Source organism: Sebastes fasciatus, chromosome 6 (genome assembly GCF_043250625.1).
Source record: "Sebastes fasciatus isolate fSebFas1 chromosome 6, fSebFas1.pri, whole genome shotgun sequence".
In the NCBI taxonomy this organism is placed as follows: Eukaryota; Metazoa; Chordata; class Actinopteri; order Perciformes; family Sebastidae; genus Sebastes; species Sebastes fasciatus.
This window is the reverse complement of record NC_133800.1, coordinates 10,809,949-10,831,088: the sequence shown is the minus strand read 5'-3', so window position 1 is coordinate 10,831,088 and position 21,140 is coordinate 10,809,949. Positions and strand designations below refer to the sequence as shown.

The window sequence follows — 21,140 nt, the reverse complement described above, 5'->3', positions numbered from 1 at the left end:
AGAGTGCCTGCCCTTTTCCAAACAGTTACGCAGGTTCTGTGTAACACCATCTGGTGTGTCAGGTTAACGTTATAACGTTATACTTGCTCGATCCCTCTCTCTCTCTCTCTCTCTCTCTCTCTCTCTCAAACGCACACATTTTATTGTTACTGGCATTACACTGGCTGCTGAAAACCTGTTTTGTCTCGTCACCCCAAAAAACACACGGACTTGCTAGTAAACAAACACGTGCGGATTGTAGTTTGAAGGAGACTACACCCAAAACACTCAGTCGCCATCTTTCTGAACTCTGTTACACAATACCGAACTCTGGTGGCGCTACAATACATCACATCAATACAGCATCATAGAAAAGCAGAACATCTGTATTTATGGATATATTTATTGAAAATCATACCATCAGGATTTCTAAATACCCTGTTATACCATAATACCGCCCAAGCCTACTGCACGGAAACCTTCTCTCAGCAGGTTCAGTTCAGATAATCAGATCAAAACATGTCGACAACGTGTTTTAAAGTTAGGCCATATTTTACACGTAGCAATACCTACGATTCAATATGATAATTGCAACCAGGACTAAAAGACTTTTAACGTGGGGTTTGGATCTTAGTTCAAGGGTACCAAACCAAACTTTACTTGTGGTAAAACAGCGGCGCATGCAGAGGCCACTGCAGCTCTTGAATATTCTTTATATCAGTCATCTCCACTGTAGAAAAACATTATTCACGACAAAAGCAGACAATGTGGAGAGCAGGCAAATCCGCCTGTTCTTCCTCTAAATAACAAGCTCTTTTAAGCGCTGACAACCACCACAACAGCCAGAGGCAAACTCGTGGTATTCATTATTCTGACCCATGCTCGGCTTGCCAAAACTTTACGTCAGATTTACATTCACATTACCGCCTGGATGAATATTCTCTTCATTACTCGCCCCCCTCCCTTCTCTTGTCTTGTTATCATCTTGCTGGTTACTGCTCAAAAACACAGGCAAATAATGCAAAGTGACGACAGCGACTGGGCTTGTTACGCCTATGGGTTTGGGATTAAGCTCTTGGGACTTCATCCAGACCAGTAAAAAACAATCTTCTTCGCTGGAGGGGGAAAAAAAAGCAAAAGCTGACACTGTGGAGAACACACACACACACACACAAAGAGCTGGAAAAATACAATGTGTCCTGTTCCAAAGCATTAGAGCAAAGATAACACAACATGGAAAATACTGTGTGAGTTGGACCACTTGGTTGTGTTTGGTGTCGATGGTGTGTGTGTGTGTGTGTGTGTGTGTGTGGATGCAAAATGTGTGAGGGCGGTTGGGAGATGTCCGAGGAAGCAAATGGAGAGTTGTGGTCAGCAGAGAAACAATCTCCATGACTCTCCTCCTGATTGCCTCACATCTAAATTCACCGTGCCATGTCTTTCCTGATCCACTAATCGATACTGCTCTTGTCTAACGGCCCCTTATATCCCCCCCCATTGTAACCCCCACCACCACTCTCCCACTGACTGACAGCAGCCATGCCTCTTCCTGGCCATTACACGCTGTAATTGTTTCTTTATTTCCCTCCTGCCGGACCGGCAGTCTTACCTTCATGTGGCCTTATGTCACTCTGTGAACCCACAGAGAGCACAAGGCTGGATCAATGAGCTCACCCACGAAGCCCCAACAGTCCTTTATGGCTCACACATAACTCACCTGACACATACCATGCTGACTAACAGGACCTTTTACCACATAAAGCACATACTGTATATATAAAGGGTCAGCAAACAGAGGGAGATAACAGAGTCAACAACCTCATGTCAAGGGAACATGTCTTAAACGTCCACGTACAAAACTCACCGTCCTACGCTGAGTGAAATCTGTTACTGTATGGAATAGTAGAAAAACAACAACATAAAAGGAAACTATGGCAACCAATCTTGATGTTAAATGCAACCCAGTCTCACAGGAAGGCGTATAAATATCACAACATTACATGGACATTTTGCATGTCACAAGTACTCATGTTAGCCTTTTTGCATGTCATTTGTACGCCACTCAAAAGTTAGGTTTAGGCAAGAAAACCACTTAGTTAGGGTAAGGAAAAGTAGAAGACGTACGGAAACAACGTAACACAACTAAAGAAAACACGTCAGAAACGTCAATAAAAAACACCTGACAAACGTCACTAACGTAGCTTACAAAACAAAATATTGGTCAACATCCGTCTTAAACAACGGTCTCCTGGTTAAAAGTCCTGTGTTTGTTGGACCCATCCACATCTCCACCCGGCTTTCTCACTAATTATACTACGCCACTCTTATCGTAGCATTTATATGTGGATGTGTTTACATTGCAGTCAGTACAGGATACATGGCGTACGAATGACATGCATAAATCAAGTAAGGCGTACTTGTTGCACGCTAAATGCTTTGCATATTATCGTATTTGCATTCATACGCCTTTTCGTGCAAATGAGCTGGTTAAATGACATCTAGCTGCCCATACTGCCTGGCAGGAAACACCGTAAACTATGCTTAGTCCTGCTATAGCATTGTATCTCATCTGAAGTGAGACAGGTGGAAAACAGGTTCCATTTAAATACTGACTCACTATAAGAACAATGGATTAGCTATACTGTTGTTTATGGAGCCATTGTTGATTGCAGCCTTCAATGTGGTGATGCTACATGGTGACATCACAGCAGCACCTCAATAGCACATATACTTATAAGCTGTGACTGTTTTTTTTTGGTGTTTACTTTATCTACAAAATCTGCACTTTAATATCATTTATAGTCTAGTCTAGTGAGGTGTAACAGGCTTTGTACTGCAACCATAAACAGTGGAAACACAAACAAAGTTTGGTGGGTTTATTCTGCCATCATTCCTGCTGATATTTAGCTCCAAAAAAAGAATAGAGCCATTGAGTAAAAAAGACAACGGAGGAGAGTGAAGCGCCACGTCTGAGTGGAGCAAAGATCTCGATGGGCTGTACTCTACTTGACAGGTGTGGACCTGCAGCTCTCACCTCCCATTTGCTGTCCTGGGTTTTCCTCTTGAGCTGGATGTTCCAGTTCTCGGTGTCCACCTCGGCGCAGTGAGCGATGGTCATGGCCACTGGGCAGAAGAGGTCCAGGCCCGGGGGACCGTATGTCACCTCTGGGCCCAGGAGGATTTCACAGCCTTCCAGTGTTTGGACACTAAACACACCATGACACACACACACACACACACACACAGGCACACACAGAGAGAAAGAGACACACATAAAAAAATACTGCTAATAAAAAGAAGTTGTTGTCCTGCACAGAAAAGATACTGCCTATGTGTTTACATGTGGTGACATGTCAGCAGAATGACTAATGTAATCCTGTAATTGTGCCTTTTGATGGTTGCTTCTATTCAAAGTGCTTTCCAGCATCATAGATGCATTGTTTTGCAGGTATGTTAGAAATTGCAGGGCATTGCGTTTCCTGCACAACTGCACTCTTAATTTAAGCATATGTGCAATACATTAGTAAACCGCAGGACTGAACAAAAGCACGTGTGTTAGTGTGAAATGCTTAATGAAGCCTGTTCATTATTTATTTATTTTTAAAATATCGCTAACATGATCCATAATCTGTGATTATGTGATATTATCAGCTTGATAGTGTGAGAGCCACCTAGCTGCTGTTTTTAACCAAGGTGTATAGAAGCAAAGAGACAAAACTCTGGTCCCTTTTTTGACAACAGCCGCTAGATGGCGCTGCCGCCATATTGGACAAAAAACGGCGATGAATCCGCGGCCATGGATGTATAAAGAGACGTCTGTAAATCAGAGGATAATTAGGTAAATCAACTTCCCAGTACAAACACTTAAATAGCCCTCATTTAAATCTTTAACTTCCATATATGTCCATTGCTCACGTTAGCTCCTCTGGGAAACGGCCGGGCAAAAAAGTTGAATAAATAGATAAGTAAGTAAGTAAATAGTTATAATAGTATGCATCATTTTAAATTGTTCAACAAAGGCAATTTCAGTAGAGACATTAAATATGACAATAAAATAGAAATAATTTAGTTTTACTTTTGTATGGCTCTTTGTAGGCGGACGTTTAACTGGTTAAATGGCGTAAGCGTAGCTCTGCTGCTGGGCGCTAACCATCATCAGGCCAAATGTCCAATATTTTGGTTTAAGACCAATTGCCTGCAAAACTAACAACATTCACATTAGTAGTGCTTTGTATTTAGCGCTAATTAGAAAATGTTAGCATACATTTAGGTCAAAGTCCTACTGTGTTTATAAGTACATGCTAACAGAGCCGCTATGTGGCTGTAGGGACTTTATCTTGTTTAAAAATGTGTGTTTTCCAGCCTGAAAGAAATGAGCGCATCCGATATGTTGGGAATAACTCCTCAATGCAAAGACAACTGGACCACCACAACTACAGCATGTACGGTAATTCAACATTGTTGAACCAGGTAGAGGATCTCTAAACTGTGACGGACCCTTAAAACCAACACGTCATCATACCTATACGTCAAAATAGGTTGTTTGTCAATGACTCCCAAAACAACATATACTGTATGACCGCCAGAGAGTACCAGCAAAAGGCACACATTGGTTAGGTTTAGGAAAAGATTGTGGTTTGGGTTTGGGTTAAAATAAGTATGTCTGTGACGTAACTTAGGTTATGTATGAAAGTTAAGTATGTTATGTACGTGACGTATGAGTGGGCCAATGTTACGTGAGTGAAGTCACCTGACTTTCTCCTTTGCTTCTGTCATAATTACTACGGCCACTAGAGTTCGCCGCCCAACAATAAGACGATGGTCTGCTTTAAACAGACAGTAGAATATTAGCTTCTGCCTTTGTTTTCTCTTCCAATGAGTTTGGCTAACTTTGGAAGTTGGTTTATAACTTTTCTGATTGATTTCTTGTCCCGTCAGATGTCTATTAAGTGATGTCTCCGCATTCCCAGATAATAAAAATACATCGGTATTAATTATTGGAAATGTTGGCCATAACTACAAAATAATATCCGCGTTTTAATAAACCAGAATCATCCTTCAATATACAGGACATTTCATATTGCATAGATACCACTGTCCACATCCCCTTCTACTTTCTCATCCTCACTCATTTCATTCCCTGGCGTTCAGAGATTGCTCATTATCTTTCTGTAAAAAAAAAGACAGACTCTCGTCGCTGTGCAGTTCCCAAGATACAGCATGACACCGGCACCATGGCGGGTATGGATGTGACTCCCACTGAGAAACAGCCATGCTATAATGTGCTGTGCTGCTTTCGGATAAAAGCATCCCTTTAAATGGCAGATGATAGACAGCGGAACTGGTTGTCTATACTTGAAATGCGAATTATAAAATGTTAATTGTCTTAACAGCCTCAATAATGATACTCCAGCTCCATTTAATTCTTTTGACATTCTTGAAAACCTTTTTTTTTTTAAATAAAAAGACATGTTACGTGAGCATCTGAATTAAAAGCCGCTTCATGGTAAATGCTCTTTCCGGCGCCGACATCCACTCCAGACTTTCCAATTACGGCATCAACATCTGACCTAACCATCTCACTGCACAACCACCTCACCCACCTCCCCGTGTCTCTTAGCTCACAGTCAGTTTTTTGCTGTTATGTCAACAGCATTCCTGCTCGACTGGTCCGGAGAAAGCTCTCCATCCCTCAGCCAACAGCGCTGAGCTTGATCACACATTTAATGCAAAGTGTAGGCAGGGAGCAGATTACCTGCTCCTTAAGTAGCCTACAACTCGGACCCAAGAGTCCGGCAGCAGCCTCAAAAGAAGCGTCCGAGGCTCGCAGACTCTCTCAATTCCACTTGTCATCACGATGAAGGGCTCTATACGGCAGCTACTTGAGCCCCTAGATGAGGTGCATTATTTAAAGTGAGCAATGACTCACTCCTCGGGGACCCGGGGAGCCGTGCAAAGTGGCAGATTGGTCCAGCAAGAGGAGGCGGCGGCGGGCTTAATAAATGCACACATTAGCATGCTCCATTAGCTTCACCTTTATTTACTTGTAGTCTCCCACCTGCTTGTCCCACTGTGCTTTTGTCCATTTTTAAGTTGATGCCGACACCTTACGTGGCGCGCGGATACATTAATCAAACAGGCATCTAGAGGTGAAGCTCCGTGCATCGCTGCAACTATCTAGCAAAGACGTTGCAGTTTTAGTTCTCCCGCTTTGATTCATTCATAACTCATCTATCTTCTGCTACTGTCTCCTTTTAACTGCAAAGCATTCATCACAACAACTTCAGTAATCAGGGACTGACAAAGTTACTTGATTGAAAGGACAACTCTGGTAACAATAACTTAAACTAATCACCGATCTGTGGCGCTGTGCTTTGATTTATTATACCATCATAATGACTATTCAACTTTGATTCATGTCTAAACCCAGGCATCGGTGTTCTGCTACCCACTTGACTGGGGAAATGAGTGTAAGCAACCAGGCTAATCACTTGAAACAACCCACCATGCCACTCAGATCACAAAAAATAGCTTCTGAAATCACTGAACAAGTTAAATAAATGCTTGAAGCACCTGTGCAACTGGCATACAAACAGTGGTATATTTTACCAGTTGCCAGCATTATTGTGTATTTTTCTTGCTTTTGCACTGCATACAGTGATTCTTGACTAGATGGACTACACTACTATTACTATTCATCATGACAATTTGTGATTTTTGCCATGGCAATGTGTAACATCTGGACAGAATTTTAATCTAAAATGTTCAAAAAATGACATCATCACCAGAATGTGAAGAGGTTACAGTGTTGACTTTATCTCAAAGACGTCTATGTATGGTGTTGCAGACATGAGCATGCTAACAGCCCCAGTTCGTCCTGTCTTGTAATACCACTTGTTCCTCTAGAGGTGATTGTGAGTCACTGTAGCGTCCAGTCTGTCCTCAGTCCAACATGAGAGGACCAAGAAGTAGAGCTGCCCCGAGGGCTTGTTAATCACCTTGAAGGTACAGGGTCTGTGTACATTTTGATAGTTTGTTTATTGGATTAAATCCAAAGTGGCAGAAACAAGAAAACAACTCATATTTTCGTTTTCGTCTTCGCAGCGACCAGGAGACTACTTTGAGAACCGGCGGTCTGATCCAAGCCCCCAGGAAGAGCGCCGGTTGTTGATGAAAATTTTCGTAGTGGCCAAATGGCGGTACTACAACTTCCGTGTCCGTCACGTGATGCCATTGGGCCCAAAAAAGACTTTTTCCCATAGATTTACAGAGACGTCTGTAATTCAGCGGATTAATGTTTTTTAAGGTGAATCAACTTCCCAGTATGAACACTCTAATGGCCCCCCAAAAGTTGTAAAATGCTCTAAAATCTCGATCCAGAGTTATTTCCCTTCCCCCGTTCATGTGAATGAGCCCAAGACCGAAGCTGAAGCGAGGGCTGGGAGGCGGGGTTAAAGGAAATTCTACTGCGCCTGCTCTATGGGTCTAATGGATGAGGAAGATCGGCAGATGATCCGGGTACTTTATCACTCGGCAGTCGAGCCATTTCGGCTTCATGCGCCACTGAACAACTCTCATAGGAATGAACGGGCGCCTCCAACGCTGTATCTAGTTCTCTTTATACATCCGTTGTCTGATCCCAGGACCCAGCCCGCTGCGACTCCTGACGCTGGGGTTTTTGCTGGTGAGTTGCTACTGAAGGTCCGTCTCCGGAGCTGCCACACTGGCTGTCCTCTCGGTGAAGTAGCCTCCCGTCGGAGAAAAGATGGCTAACGTAAACTATAGGCCGACGCCACACGTGATGATTATAAGAAAGCAGTTTTGTTTTGACCGGCTCTCAGAGTTTCAGCAGTTTGGTTGGATTTTGCGTGTTCTTGCCCTGCTGTTAGTAGTTTTTATAACTGATGACAGTAAGTTTAGATTGTATGGACTCAGTAGTAGAGGTGAAATGCTGCCAGGTATTACACACTGCACCTTTAACTGCTGTTTTAGATGTTCGTCCACCCCCGTCTATATATTCAGCTGTTATTGCAACGTATCAGGCTTATAGCTACTGGTCGTGACTTCATCAAAGGAACCTGAATGCCTCGCACTTTATGGATCACTCTCCAAAGTCTGCTCCTCTAGTTTTAAAGAAGTCAATAAAGGACAGAGATGTGTGTGTGTGTATGTGTTAGCTGAGTCATGGGTCTATTTCAACAGAAAATGGAAAAGATGATGACCACACTGAAAATCAATGTCCAGTTTGATCCCCATCCCTTTAAAACAAACTTTAAATTTTCAAGTTTTTATAGGTGATATTGCCTTCAAGGTAGAGCAATAAAACCTTTAAACATGTCATTAATACAGGTCTTATTTTGAAGATGTGTTTGATTTTGTGGTGGGGAATGCTTGGGGAATTGCAATGTCAATCGATGTCGGGCAGCCGGCCCATCTGTTCACACTTTATTTAACGCAAGATATCTCAACAACTTTCCAGATTTCTATGAAATCTGCTGTTAATATTCATGGTTCTCAAAGGATGATGTAATGATCACTTGCTCTTTCCTCTAGCACCACTATTGGGCCAAAATTTGCCCTTGTACAAAATGTAATGGGCAGAATATATTAATATCTAATAAGCACATTCATCCTCGCTCAAAGAGGCTTTTTTCAATTGTGGATGCTCTATACGAGCTGTCCTCCAGCATCGCCATCAGTCCTAAATGTAAACTTGTCATTACAAATCAAAGTTTTAATGTTTGAATTTCCATGATGTGATTATTTCTACTTGTACAGGGAAAAATATTGAAATCTAGTAAGCCAAGAGAAACATCTAAAGTGATGTGTGTTTTCGTTTTCTCCTGTGGATTGGTCAGATTTATATGTTTGTGATTCACATTGCAAGCACATTAAACATAATTGTACTCCCTCTGCTGTCTAAATAAAACAAGTTCGACAGTTGACTGTATCTATGACATTTATAGAAACATGCATAATTATCCCATTTGCAAAAATACAAGGTGTATTTTTTACCATATAATCTAGAGTAAAAGCTGGTATTAAATAAAAAATAACAGAGAGATGGCACTTCCAATAATATGCTGCTCTGAGTTTCTCTTTTTAACAGAAATACTGTTTTCATTTACAAACTTCTCCATTCCCTTCTAGTTTGCCTTGCTGCGCTGTGAATGTGGGTTGAATTAATTATGTATAATGTATGTATGTATAATTGTCGTAAAGCTGTTGAAGTATAAGACTGTGAAGACATGAAATTAGAAAGATTACACACCCAAAACATAACTTCTTTGGCTGAATATATTTTTTTATGAAATAAGGTCCCATGGAGGACACCATAAGGGGAGGGACTTCAACTCTATATGGAATTAATTCTGTGGAAATGTACATTATCTTGAAAATAGCAGGACAACAGGTAAAGGAGGAGGAAGGTTTTGCGTTTGCATGAATAGCAAACAACATCAACAGCAAAATAAATGGGAGCAGAGCAGTAAACAGGGAAATGTTTTACTGACATATAATAAAATATATTATTATATTACTTTAATAACAGTAGAAATAAAGGCATGTTAGCTAATAGAAGACTGTCTCAAAGGAACAGTTTGTAGCATTTTGGGGGATCTATTGACAGAAATGGAATATAATATTAATAAGTATGTTTTCTTTATTATATTATCACCTGATAATAACAAACGTTGTGTTTTAGTTACCTTAGAATTAGCCGTTCATATCTACATACGGAGCGGGTTCTGTGAACGGAGTCCGCCGTGTTTCTACAGCAGCCCAGAACGGACAAACCAAACACTGGCTCTAGAGAGAACCATTCACCTTTTCACTTCGACCCATCGTAGTTCTCCTACACACTTGGCACACGGTCGGTTGCAATCTGCAATCTCACCACTAGATGCTGCCAGATCCTACACACTGCTCCTTTAAATAAAGGGTCCTTTGTGCGTTAAATAAAGGCCATGGCCACTATGTCAGAATTTATGGTAAGTGTACGTGTTTTCAGTTCTCTGTCACAGAAAGAGTGTTTGCAATAAATTAAGTTATTCAAATTGAAACATGTCAAAAAAGAATAATAACGAGAGGGTGACCTGTGACAACACTGCATCACATGAGCAACACAGTGTAACAGGCAAGAAGAGGGAACGCCTCTGTCCTCAGCATGCTGTAAAGCGGAGGGATGAAATCTTCTACCTCCGAAGCAGTCGAACATTTCAGATAAAGATGGATCTCGCTTTAAAGTTTGACAGCTATTATTTCTTAAAGTGTAATGTCACCTTGGCGAGAACATAGAGTCGTGTGCTCTGGACTGAAACCATGAGTGATGTGTCCACCCAGAGATGTGTGCTGTGAGATCTATGGACCATGAGAGCTGATGGCTTAAAGCAGGAGCTGCCACGGCTCTCCGTCCAGAAAAACAGATCAGTTGGGTCAGACACCGTGCTCAGAACTGGAATCTGACTAGAGGGCCAAGCATCCAAGCAGGACGCCATGTCACAGCTACGCACTGGTGCACTTATACTGACAACCATGTATATTAGATTATCACTTTAGCCCTCAAACTCTACAGAACTGATTCTGCAATGCACTTTTTGGTGTTCTGACAGTTTTCTTCGTCTGATTTATATAAGAAAACTAAACCGGGAGCATCTAGTCGACAATAAAAAACATACAGTACTATGACCCAAATGGTCAGCTGGGCCTCTTTCAAATAAAGCACACACTGGTTTGGTCATTAAAATCTCTTTTCCTACCAGGACAAAGCTGTTTCTGCCTCAATAGATCGAGGGATTTATCTTTCAATACAAAGCGCCCCATAAAACCTCGGAGGCAAAGGGAATATGTCTGACCTAAGCAAAAACCGCGCCTTCAAAAGATTTAGATGAGCCTGTGAAAAGCTCCAAGAACACATCTTTTAAAAAAAAAAGAAAAAAAGGAGGCTTTAATGGAACTCTATCAGGATGTGGAGAAGTAGGTTGGACAGGGATTGGGCCGGACGCTGCAGCGGGGAAAGAAAGGATACAATTCTCGGCATGTCCTCTGGCCTGCCAGGATGAAGACATTGATTGACAGCTAGCGAGATGACAAGCACAACAGACCACAGGGAGAAATATAGGTGTCTACAGTAAACACCCCCCTGCTCACACACACGGAGATGGAGAGAAATAAGCACTTGAAAAGCTCATCGGTGGTCAAAACCGAATACTGACAGGTTGGAGCCTGAAATATTTCGAAGCGTTTCAAAGGTGGATAAACCAGCAGGAAGGAAGCAGACGCTTTCCGCTGGCAGGTAAGAACGTATAAGAGGAGATGAAGGCAGCTCTAGATCTTCTTGTAAAGATTTATAAAGGCGTCGTGCATTACACACACTATACATTTCGACAACACTGCCTGAAGAGGATTTGCTGCAAAAGCTAGTGATTCATGGGATCTATGTGCTGTAGCATCTGTAACCCCACTGAGAACAGAGTAGAGCTGCTCTGTGTACTTTCAGGATCGTAAAAAATAGAATTCTTTGAAAGGGATAATTGACTGACTGCTTTTAAAATTGACTTCAATTACAAAAACTCACACGACAGGCAGAGCTCACTCCATCCGCTGCTGTTTTGCATCTTATTATTTCAGCAGCCCTGTCAAGGCGATCCACAAACCCCGTTTTTACCACTAATGCGTGTGCATTTTGTGGGGTCGCTTTTTTTTCCCGTGTGACTTTGTTCAAGCGGAGCTGTGTGAATAAACAGTGACACTTCAGAGAGAAAACTGGAAACCCTTGTGGCTCTCTGCAGGGAAGAGCGTGTTAAAGCCCCCTGGAGAGAAGCTCAGTCCATTCAAGGGTCATTACCAAGCTGTGATCAGAATACATAATGCGTGTACTGCGAAGATGAAAGGCCTCGGGAGACGTCTGCGCCTTCTATTCCGCCGCGCACGTCCATCAGTGCACCACGCTCCATTCATCACTGCATTCATCATCGTTTAAACAAGCTTCCCGGGTCGTGACTCTCTCCCAGAGCGCCACATTGTTGACACCGAGTGGAGTACATAACTACATATTGACTCTCTGCAGAGAAGTGCGAGACAAAAAAGAGATTGGAGGTTTGACTTTGGTTCCTTCGAGTCAGTTGGCTAAATGAAGGACTCAATTACAGAGACCCCCCCCACCGGGTCGCACAGCGTGAACTTGAGTCACAGCAGCTGGGACATCAAAGCCCAGACTACCACCTGTGAGGGACGAGAACTCCGATATCATGACACCTATAGGACTCCTATAGGGTGAGGGAGAAAGGCTACGGCAGCGTTTAAAAACTAGTTACGGTATGGGCTACGGCAGCGTTTAAAGACTAGTTACGGTATATGGATATGTTCAGTTTAATGTGACTTATAGCTAACGAGTCAGCTAATCTTAAACTAGAGTTACGTTGCTATGGACATAGTTCCAACCGTTGCTACGCTGTTCCAACCGTATCAAATGGATTATTTCACTAGCGGAAGCAATCAAATCATTTTTATATCAATAAAATATTTTTTTTAAATCAATATTTTGTGTCAAATTATTAATTTCTTTAGTACGTAGCCATGTAATAAGCGGGATAATCTACAGTGGGTGATTCAAGATTCCTCCGCCTCGCGTTGGGGTCCTGTTCACCCTGTCTGGGTTCATTTCGCAAAAAACGACCGGCTCACTGTACACTATCACTTCTACTATTACGACTAATAATAATAATAATAATAATAATAATAATAATAATAATAATAATGTAGGCAACAATCAAAACTAAGTAATCAAAAAGAAAAAGCTTTTTTCTAAGTGGACTTTATATTTTGGGATTGAATAGATACAAATAAACAACATAACCATTCCTTATGTTTGTAAGGAAACACTATCAGCAGCCTACCTCTAGTGGAAACAGCCAAATGAGTGGGCAACTAATAACTACGTTGTATTGCCAATTGATCTTTTTTACGGATGTTGTCACTGACTTATTGTTGATTGTTAAAAGATAAGGCTGGTGATATTTGATATTTTCTTGAGCGTTAACAAATTCCATGAAAAGACCCAAACCAACAGTGACTGTATCTACTAGCATGTATTGTACTAGTTTGTACCGAAGGCTGATATCTCTTCTTCCTCTGATCCATAGAGCTCTGTTAAAAACACATCACTGTTGAACTGGGTGACATGTTGCTTCATCACCATGAAAACACATACACTGGAGTTTAGCACCAAATGTGGAGTAATACGCCCAACAAATGCATATATATATATGTGTGTGTGTGTGTGTGTGTGTGTGTGTGTGTGTGTGTGCGTGTGTGTGTGAGCCACAGACGGGATGCGGGAGTCAGTAAGTATTCTCCTCAGGTTTTGCTTTTGCAAGTGACATCTGCAAACATTTACAAATTCAGATGTTTTGGTTGGTTGTGTGTGACAGCATCAAACTTCTAACGTTATATAATCTGTTTCAGTAAGACAACTATAAGTGTTGAGAGGTGAAGGTCCTACATTGAGCTGTAATGGAAGTACCAGAGCACGGTAAATAATTAGAGAGAAACAGGACAGTGAGGACAGAGGATGGAGAGAGTCAGGGGAGATGGATGATGAGATCGCGGGACACTGACAGACAGATAGATGCTTGAAATGATATTTGAGTAAACTCTGGCCTCACCTTGCCTCTCCCTGATTGATCACCATGTACATCTCCCAGGACATATTTTCAGCCACGGCTCCATGAGGCACCAGCAGGCTGACCCCTGGAAAACACACGCAAATGTGTCAACAGCAACACCTCCAACAGGTTGACAGTGTAGGTGAAAATAAGGGCTCACAGCATGTCCTACATGCAGGTGTTATGGGATTATTCATGAGCTTCATTTAACTTGAATGAACTGTGACATATAAAAGAGTAAAGTGATCGTAACATAGGCATCCACATAATATATATGAATTTAAGTAGAAATATTATTTAAATGAAACACTTATCTTGGCACATGCAAACACTTAAATAGATTACAGAGTGAAGGAGGATGCAGCTGTTCGTTTTCTGCAGCACCAGGTGTAAGATCGTTTTAACTAAAATAGTTTCACAGGATTGGGCATAGCCATTAGCATCGACTGTATGCCGTTCTGAATTTCGATTGGCTTAGGTTTTGGTATGTCCATTGCTCTGAATGTCCTTCAAAATAAAAGACATTGTCATCGTCTTCCAAAACCTGTTACCGTTATCTAATTTAAAGAATATTAGAGATCCAAGACAAAACTGACAAGAGGGCGGGACTCAGAGAAAAAGTCTCTATTATAAATCTGTCAGTAAATTCAGCACCACGGACAGCGCCGTGTATTTATCAACACAGCACAGTAAGGCTGCTGATATTTCAGAGCCGTGGTCGGGGTTAGAGATTGTAACTGGCACAAACCTCAGTCAGATAAAGGATCAATGAGTCAGGCTGACTAGACTAACAAATGCACTCTCTCTGCTACTAGGGGACGGAGAGGCAGGTTAAGACGAGGCATGCATTTTGGTCATTTTGCTAACAAGGGGGATGCATAGCCCCCTCATATCACTTATTGTATATGACTGTTTTCTGAGCTGTTACCTCAGTGGTTATGGTTCGGTAAGTTTAGGCACACATCGGCTTGTTAGGAATCTTTCATTGCCGGTTGGCTGTGAACAGCAGCCTCCTATGTCAAGGTCCCAAACATCCACCTGCAGTTTTGCTGTCACACTACTTTCATCTCTTGTGACAGACAACAGTCATATTTTGACTTTACTCTGTCACTACAGAGGGCTTTACGGTGGATTTATGTTGTGTGTTGTCTGGAACAAAACCACATCGTCTCCATGTGCCCAAACGGCAAGCTTCAAACTGCTCCTGTGATTTGCTGTGTCCTGTAGAAATCACCTGGAGTTCAGTATAAAAGACCTGGTCTAACCAGCATTCAAAATGTCCAAATTTCACAGTGAATCCAATTAATTCCGATGGAAATGCTGCGATTGGTGGATTTGCTCGTGGGGGCGAAATAAATTGGCGGCTCTAATTGTTTGCAGGAAGTTTAACTTTGGTGAAATTTGACCCATGAATTTGCACCGTTGACAAAGAGCAAGTCGTCTTCACAGCTGACATCTGAGGGGATGGCGAACCAGAGCTCAAAATGGAGGAAGCTTATTAGCTCCGTTGCACCATTCACTTTTCTTTAACCTCCTCTATCGGAGTATTAACGGACCCACGAATGAGGAATGTTTTGCTGAGAATTATGAGACAGGAGTCTATGGTTCAAATACATCTTTTGAATAAACTGTGTGAACTTGAAACCTAAATATATATCTGTTCTGCATTAGTCTTATTTATACTATTTTTTATCTGCAGAGCAAATTTTGATATATTATTTTTAAAATGTTCTTAATTTTTTCTCGTTCTCTTTTAGTCAGCTGTTGTTTCCATGTCTTATGTAAAGCATTTTGAATTACCCCTGGATACAAATATAGTTGTTGTCATGATCTTTGACCAATTTTATTAAATATGTTTCATGAGTGATAATGATGTTTTTTTTCTCCCTCTCTCTGTTTTTCTCTTTCCTCTTTTCTTTTTTTCTCTTCAGTGCAGGTTTCTTAATATATAAAATGGCATCTTGCATGTATTCATAAAGACACAGAAATTAGAAAAATAATTAATTTCTATCCCCAATGGTTTCCCAATTGTGAAATATATATTTTTACATGATGTGTTGTCTAATGATGAAATTGCACAGGCTCTTCTTGGTGCTTAGCACATACTGTAGGTACCAGGTTTAAAGAGAACACACAGGAATTGTCTCAAGTTGCACCAGTTTCATACTTTGCACTCAGGAGTTAAGGAGCATATTTATACGGTATACTGTATACACATTGTTGTATATACTATATATATTGTGATGTTTTATTTTTGTCTAATGTTGTTTTATTGCACTCGTTGTATTCATGTTATTTGTTCTAATGTCTTGTAGCGACTGTCGCTGCCTCTTGGCCAGGCCGTCATTGTAAATGAGAATTGATTCTCGATTGACTTATCTGGTTAAATAAAAGGTAAAATAAATAAATAAATACATTTCATAGAATATTTCAAAATCTGACCAGACATAAGGACTACCAAAACTTATTAAAACACTGTTTATCAAGAAGGCCTGGAAATGATGGTACAGAATAAGGAGATGACTGGAGCAACAGCAGATTAACTAGAGGAAGTAATCACAATACTGAAATGATGGCACTTATCGGACAAGACAGAATCTGAAACAATCCCAGTCTTGGCTCACCTGATCAGCCCGAATAGGAATAAATGGGCACATGAATCAATATTTGAATATGAATTAAGTTGTAAACGTTTGTCTGAAATTAGACAATATGTAGAAGAAATAAAACAATCTCTCTATTTATTCTGATCTCCCAACCAGCAACGCGTGCTACACTTTTGATCATGCAACATCTTTCGAGAAGCAAGTGGAGATTTGTGCAGAGCAACACTATCCTGCCACTGTTGCCTGACACTATTCATATCTGCCTCTGTGTGAACGGAGAGGCATTCACACTGAAGAGATGAGAGCATATAAAAGCCTCGCTTTACAAATAAAAGGTTCACAGAAGCAGAGTGGGAGATGACAGATAAACATGCTTTTTTTGGCAGCTCTATGGAAAGTGAATATTTTGTATATATATTTTGTAAAAACCTCAGTCATCTCTTAAATGTGCATTTTAAGTTTGTTTTCTTTGAATAATCATTGTGTGTTATATTGTATGCTAGCGGAGGCTGCTCGGCAGTGATGGAGGAAACTGACAGATGAAGTCTTTCACTGTTTGACAACAAAGAAACATATTTTTCTTACTTCCCTACAGTTGGCTTTGAGAACTCAGAGCACTGCAACATAAGTACACGCGGAATCTGTCCAATCATTTCCTTCTTTTAATATGTGGATAGCGAACACACAGGCATGTTAAACTAATGCTGGTGTTTATGTGTGAAGTTTGTTACATCCAAAAAGTATTGTCTCTAATATAAAATAACACTTTTTTACTGGAAATTCTGTTTGGAAAAAAATAATATATTAGAGGACCAGACAATTACGTATTACGTAAAATGTTTTGAATGGAAAGAGTGTTGCATTATGGGTTATTTGTAGCCTTCATGTTGCTAGGCTAGAGAGTCTCGTCAAGTCAGCCCGAAAGGTGTTTAGGAAGCTCAGTTCACCCTGCAGGAGGTTCTGACTTGTGTATAACGTGTTTTACTGCCATGGAGGAAAAGACCTCTACGGAGCCCCAGAAGGGACACAGAGGGGAAAAGAAATCAATGGTTGCAAAAAAAATTTACTTTTACTTTTTGTTAACCTGTGTAACAACAGCTACAGAAAGTTTGTTGATCCGTCATGGTGTCGGGGGCAGTGCAGGATCAGAAAACTTTCAGTTGCTACAGTAGCTAACTGAAGGTTCGTCTCCGGAGCTGCCGATCATTCTCCTCCCGGCGCAACCCGTTCTCATTTCCAGCTCGTCAAATACCGGCGATTGGGCAGCGCCCCTTGGCATCGGAAGCCGATGCACGGAGGCACCCATTAGCCAAAAGTATGTGACGAACCCGGCTTTCAATTAACTCCAATGTAAACCCACCTGTGGCGTTATTCGACGCTCGGAGCAAGTGACGTAGTATTAATAGGGCCTGAGAATCTGCTCAGGGCGGGAGGTCGGGGAGGTGGATGGGTCGAACACGCACAAGACTTTCAACCATGAGACCGCTGTTTGTGTCCCGTGTGAAACTAAAAGTAATGTCGACTTAATTTGTCACGTGACTCGTCTGTATCGTCAGACCTGTGAGTCACTTGAGTCGCCAGTCAGTGAAGTTAACATCAACCACGACTGTTTCCTAACCCTACCTACGAGGAGGTGTTGTCTAAACCTAACTTCCTGTGAAAACGGAAGTTTATTTTGAAAGGACACTATGTATGTAAGTGCGTATATTGACACGCACGTCCCTGGTCTGTCCAAAAGTAATGATAACGTCTCCGATGCTGAAGGGGAACTGACCAAGCGGCGGTATTTGACAAGTTGGGAATGAGAATATGTTGCCCGGAGTTTGACCGTTTGACTGGAGTTCGAGTTTCGCGAGCAGTGATTGACAGCTGCTGTAGAGAGACTGCTCGGCTCTGATTGGTTGTTTTCCTTCTGCCGATGTGAAAACTTGCAGATGCCTTTAGGAGCGCTACGAAGAGGCAGATTACCTGTCCCATGCACTACTGTCAGGATATAGTGATAGTTTTATAAAAATAACAAAGCTCCCGACTGCAGTTTTAACAATTCAAATCTCCGTTGTATTGGGGATGGAGGCAGAAATCTCAGAGTCAGATATCAATCAGATCTCTAAGCCTATACTTGTTGAAGTAAAACAGTCTACATGGTTATATACTACTAGAGGTTAGTGAGGAAATGTATGTCTTATATGTTTTGTTTACATCCACACTTTAAAAGAGTGAATTTAAGAGTCCATTGAACTATACAGATGTAAGGAATGTTGCTGTTTGGCTCCATATCACTAAGGTGACTTCAGTAATCTGCAGTGAAGTGCGACATATGGCCGGCTATTCAGTCTAATGAATAGTAGTCCCTGCAGACGGGCTGTGTGAGTGCTGCACTTGACAGCGGTGACTCCTCCACCGAGACCCTCAGCCTGAGAGACGGCGGCAGGAGGCTGATTTCACTTCACCTCGCCACGCCGGCTACGTACACGAGGACCACAGGAGAGGGCTGGAAGTGCAACGGTTTGCACAGACTGTTGACCCGGTGACAACTATAACGGTCTATGCAAACTCCTCCATTTGTGTTGGCGGGACATGATGACAGCGTGACCTCCTGTTTGCCTGAGAGAGTCTGCGAGGATGTGGAGGAATAACAAACAGCTACCTGCCTTGGCAACGGCACTGATGGATCTTAGCAACAGCATGTAATATACTGTATAGTGTCTAAGGAGTGCGTGTATGTATTAATAGTTACTAAGAACATGACTTCTGAGTGAAGCACAAACTTTGACAAGCTGAGTTACACTAATATATATATGTATGTATATGACTTATATTTCTTTATTTTGTCTCACCTATGACCACATTCAACGTATTTTAATTTTTTTATTTATCTTCTGAAGGCTGTTCAGCAAACATGTATGGTACTAAAATCTCCAAGACAGAATCCTGGGAAATAGTTGGGTAGAATGGCGACTGGGGGTCAACTATCTCATTTTCTTCTTCTACTATTCTCCTTGTAAATAAATGGATTCATGATCAAAAAGCAGGATTTTTGCTCGTTTAAAGGGATAGTTCGGATGTTTTGAAATGGGGGTTATATGAGGTACTTCTCCATCGTCAGTGTGTTACCTACAGTAGATGGAGTTTATAGAAACAGACAGGAGTACCAGCACGGGAGCAAAGCAATGTACTGCTGTGGACGGACCGGCAGCAGCAAAACAGATTATAGACACCTAAAAAAATCTGTTTAAATGTACACTATATTTATAATATTTTCACCACTTTACCTCACCGTCAGACAGCCCTTTCCGACGGGGAACTGTTACATCCTATCCATCTATGTTCTCTTCAAAGCCACCAGACTCAATTGACAAACACAGTAATTGCAGAACACGGGAGTTGCTGGTCTACCGCTGCCTCGATCAGTTAGTTTGTTTGTGTTATTGTGTGACTTTGGTGTTTTAAAGGGTTTTTGTGTAAAATCTGTTTTGCTGCTGCCCCCGTCCACAGCAGTACACTGCTTTGTTCCCGTGCTGGTACTCCTGTCTGTTTCTATAAACTCCATCTACTGTAGGTAATACATTGACTGTGGAGAAGTATCTCATAAAAGCCCCACTTCAAAAAATCCAAACTATCCCTTTAAGTATTTCCTCTACAGATGACGTGGCCTTTTTATAGAAAACCTACGCCTTCAGTAAAGCTGTAGGATGCTTTGGACATTAATATTGGTAAAATCATGTGCAAAGCAGCAGGATTTCACCAGGGCTGTAGCTACAGTCGTTTCTAGACTACAACTATAAAGGATTCAGTATTTTTCCCACCAGAATTATATGCTGATCAGTGATCAGCTGATCAGTGGACAACTCCAGGTTCTTAGAAGTGAAGCCAATGCTGAAGTGCCTTAAATTGCGTTTTTTTCTGACAGCCAGCAGGGGGCGACTCCTCTGGTTGCAAAAAGAAGTCTGATTGTATAGAAGTCTATGAGAAAATGAGCCTACTTCTCACTTGATTTGTTACCTCAGTAAACATTTCTAACATGAGTTTATGGTCTCATCGCTAGTTTCAAGTCTTCTTCAATACAGCCTGATGTTCATTTAATAAATTATTGTTCCATTTAGAGTGTTATCAGGTCTGGGAGTTATCCGTATTTTCATCTTACAACTAACTCTTTCACAGTGCGTTTTCAGTTCATGAAAGTTAATTATAGCCTTTTCGGTCGTCTATAAATGTCTTAGCTCCACCCTCTCATGTCTTCTGGTTGCAAAAAAACAAGATGGCGATGGCCGAAATGCCGAACTCCAGGCTTCAAAACGGCATTCTATAAACCAATGGTTGACATCATACTGACTGCGTCCCCTTCTTATATACAGTCTATGATGCTGATGAGAGTTTGTTTGGTGGTGAGTCAAAATGTTCCTCCAAATTTCCTACGGAATGAAGTCGAGATTTAAAATGTTAATTAGTGAGCTTTACAGATGCTGATCGGTGGATTTTGTTACATTTGGTCAGAGCCAGGCTAGCTGTTTCCTCCGGCTGTATGTAGCTTCATATCTAAAATACATACATGCTGTCTGAGCTTTTTTTTTTAACAATATGTCCAAGAAATGCACAGAATGGCTTTACCTTCTTAGGAGACTCAATAGTTTCACAGTATGTTGATCGATCTTAAAAACTGTTTACGAAGCATGTTTGCTTTACATGTTGGTCGCCTGAAATACTGGCTCAGGAACAGCCTTATAGAGTAGCTGGTATGGACAGCAGAATAATCCAGGCAGACCAGGCTAGGTGACTTGTACTGTGAGAGGAGAAAAAGCCATGGGCATCCAGACAGACAGACAGACAGACTCAGTTCTCATCTTTAATTCCCTCAGTCTGAGATGCTGAACTCTGGGAGGCACCACAGGGG

The 21,140-nt window shown here is 41.5% G+C and overlaps 1 protein-coding gene across 1 annotated transcript in view; it reads right to left on the bottom strand.

Annotated features, from left to right (window-relative positions):
* Positions 1–21,140, bottom strand: part of unc5db (unc-5 netrin receptor Db) — a 208,239-nt gene that overhangs the window by 25,466 nt on the left and 161,633 nt on the right. The window contains 2 exon segments of the mRNA XM_074637598.1: positions 3,014–3,185; positions 13,644–13,728. Coding sequence (XP_074493699.1) covers positions 3,014–3,185; positions 13,644–13,728 — 257 coding nt within the window.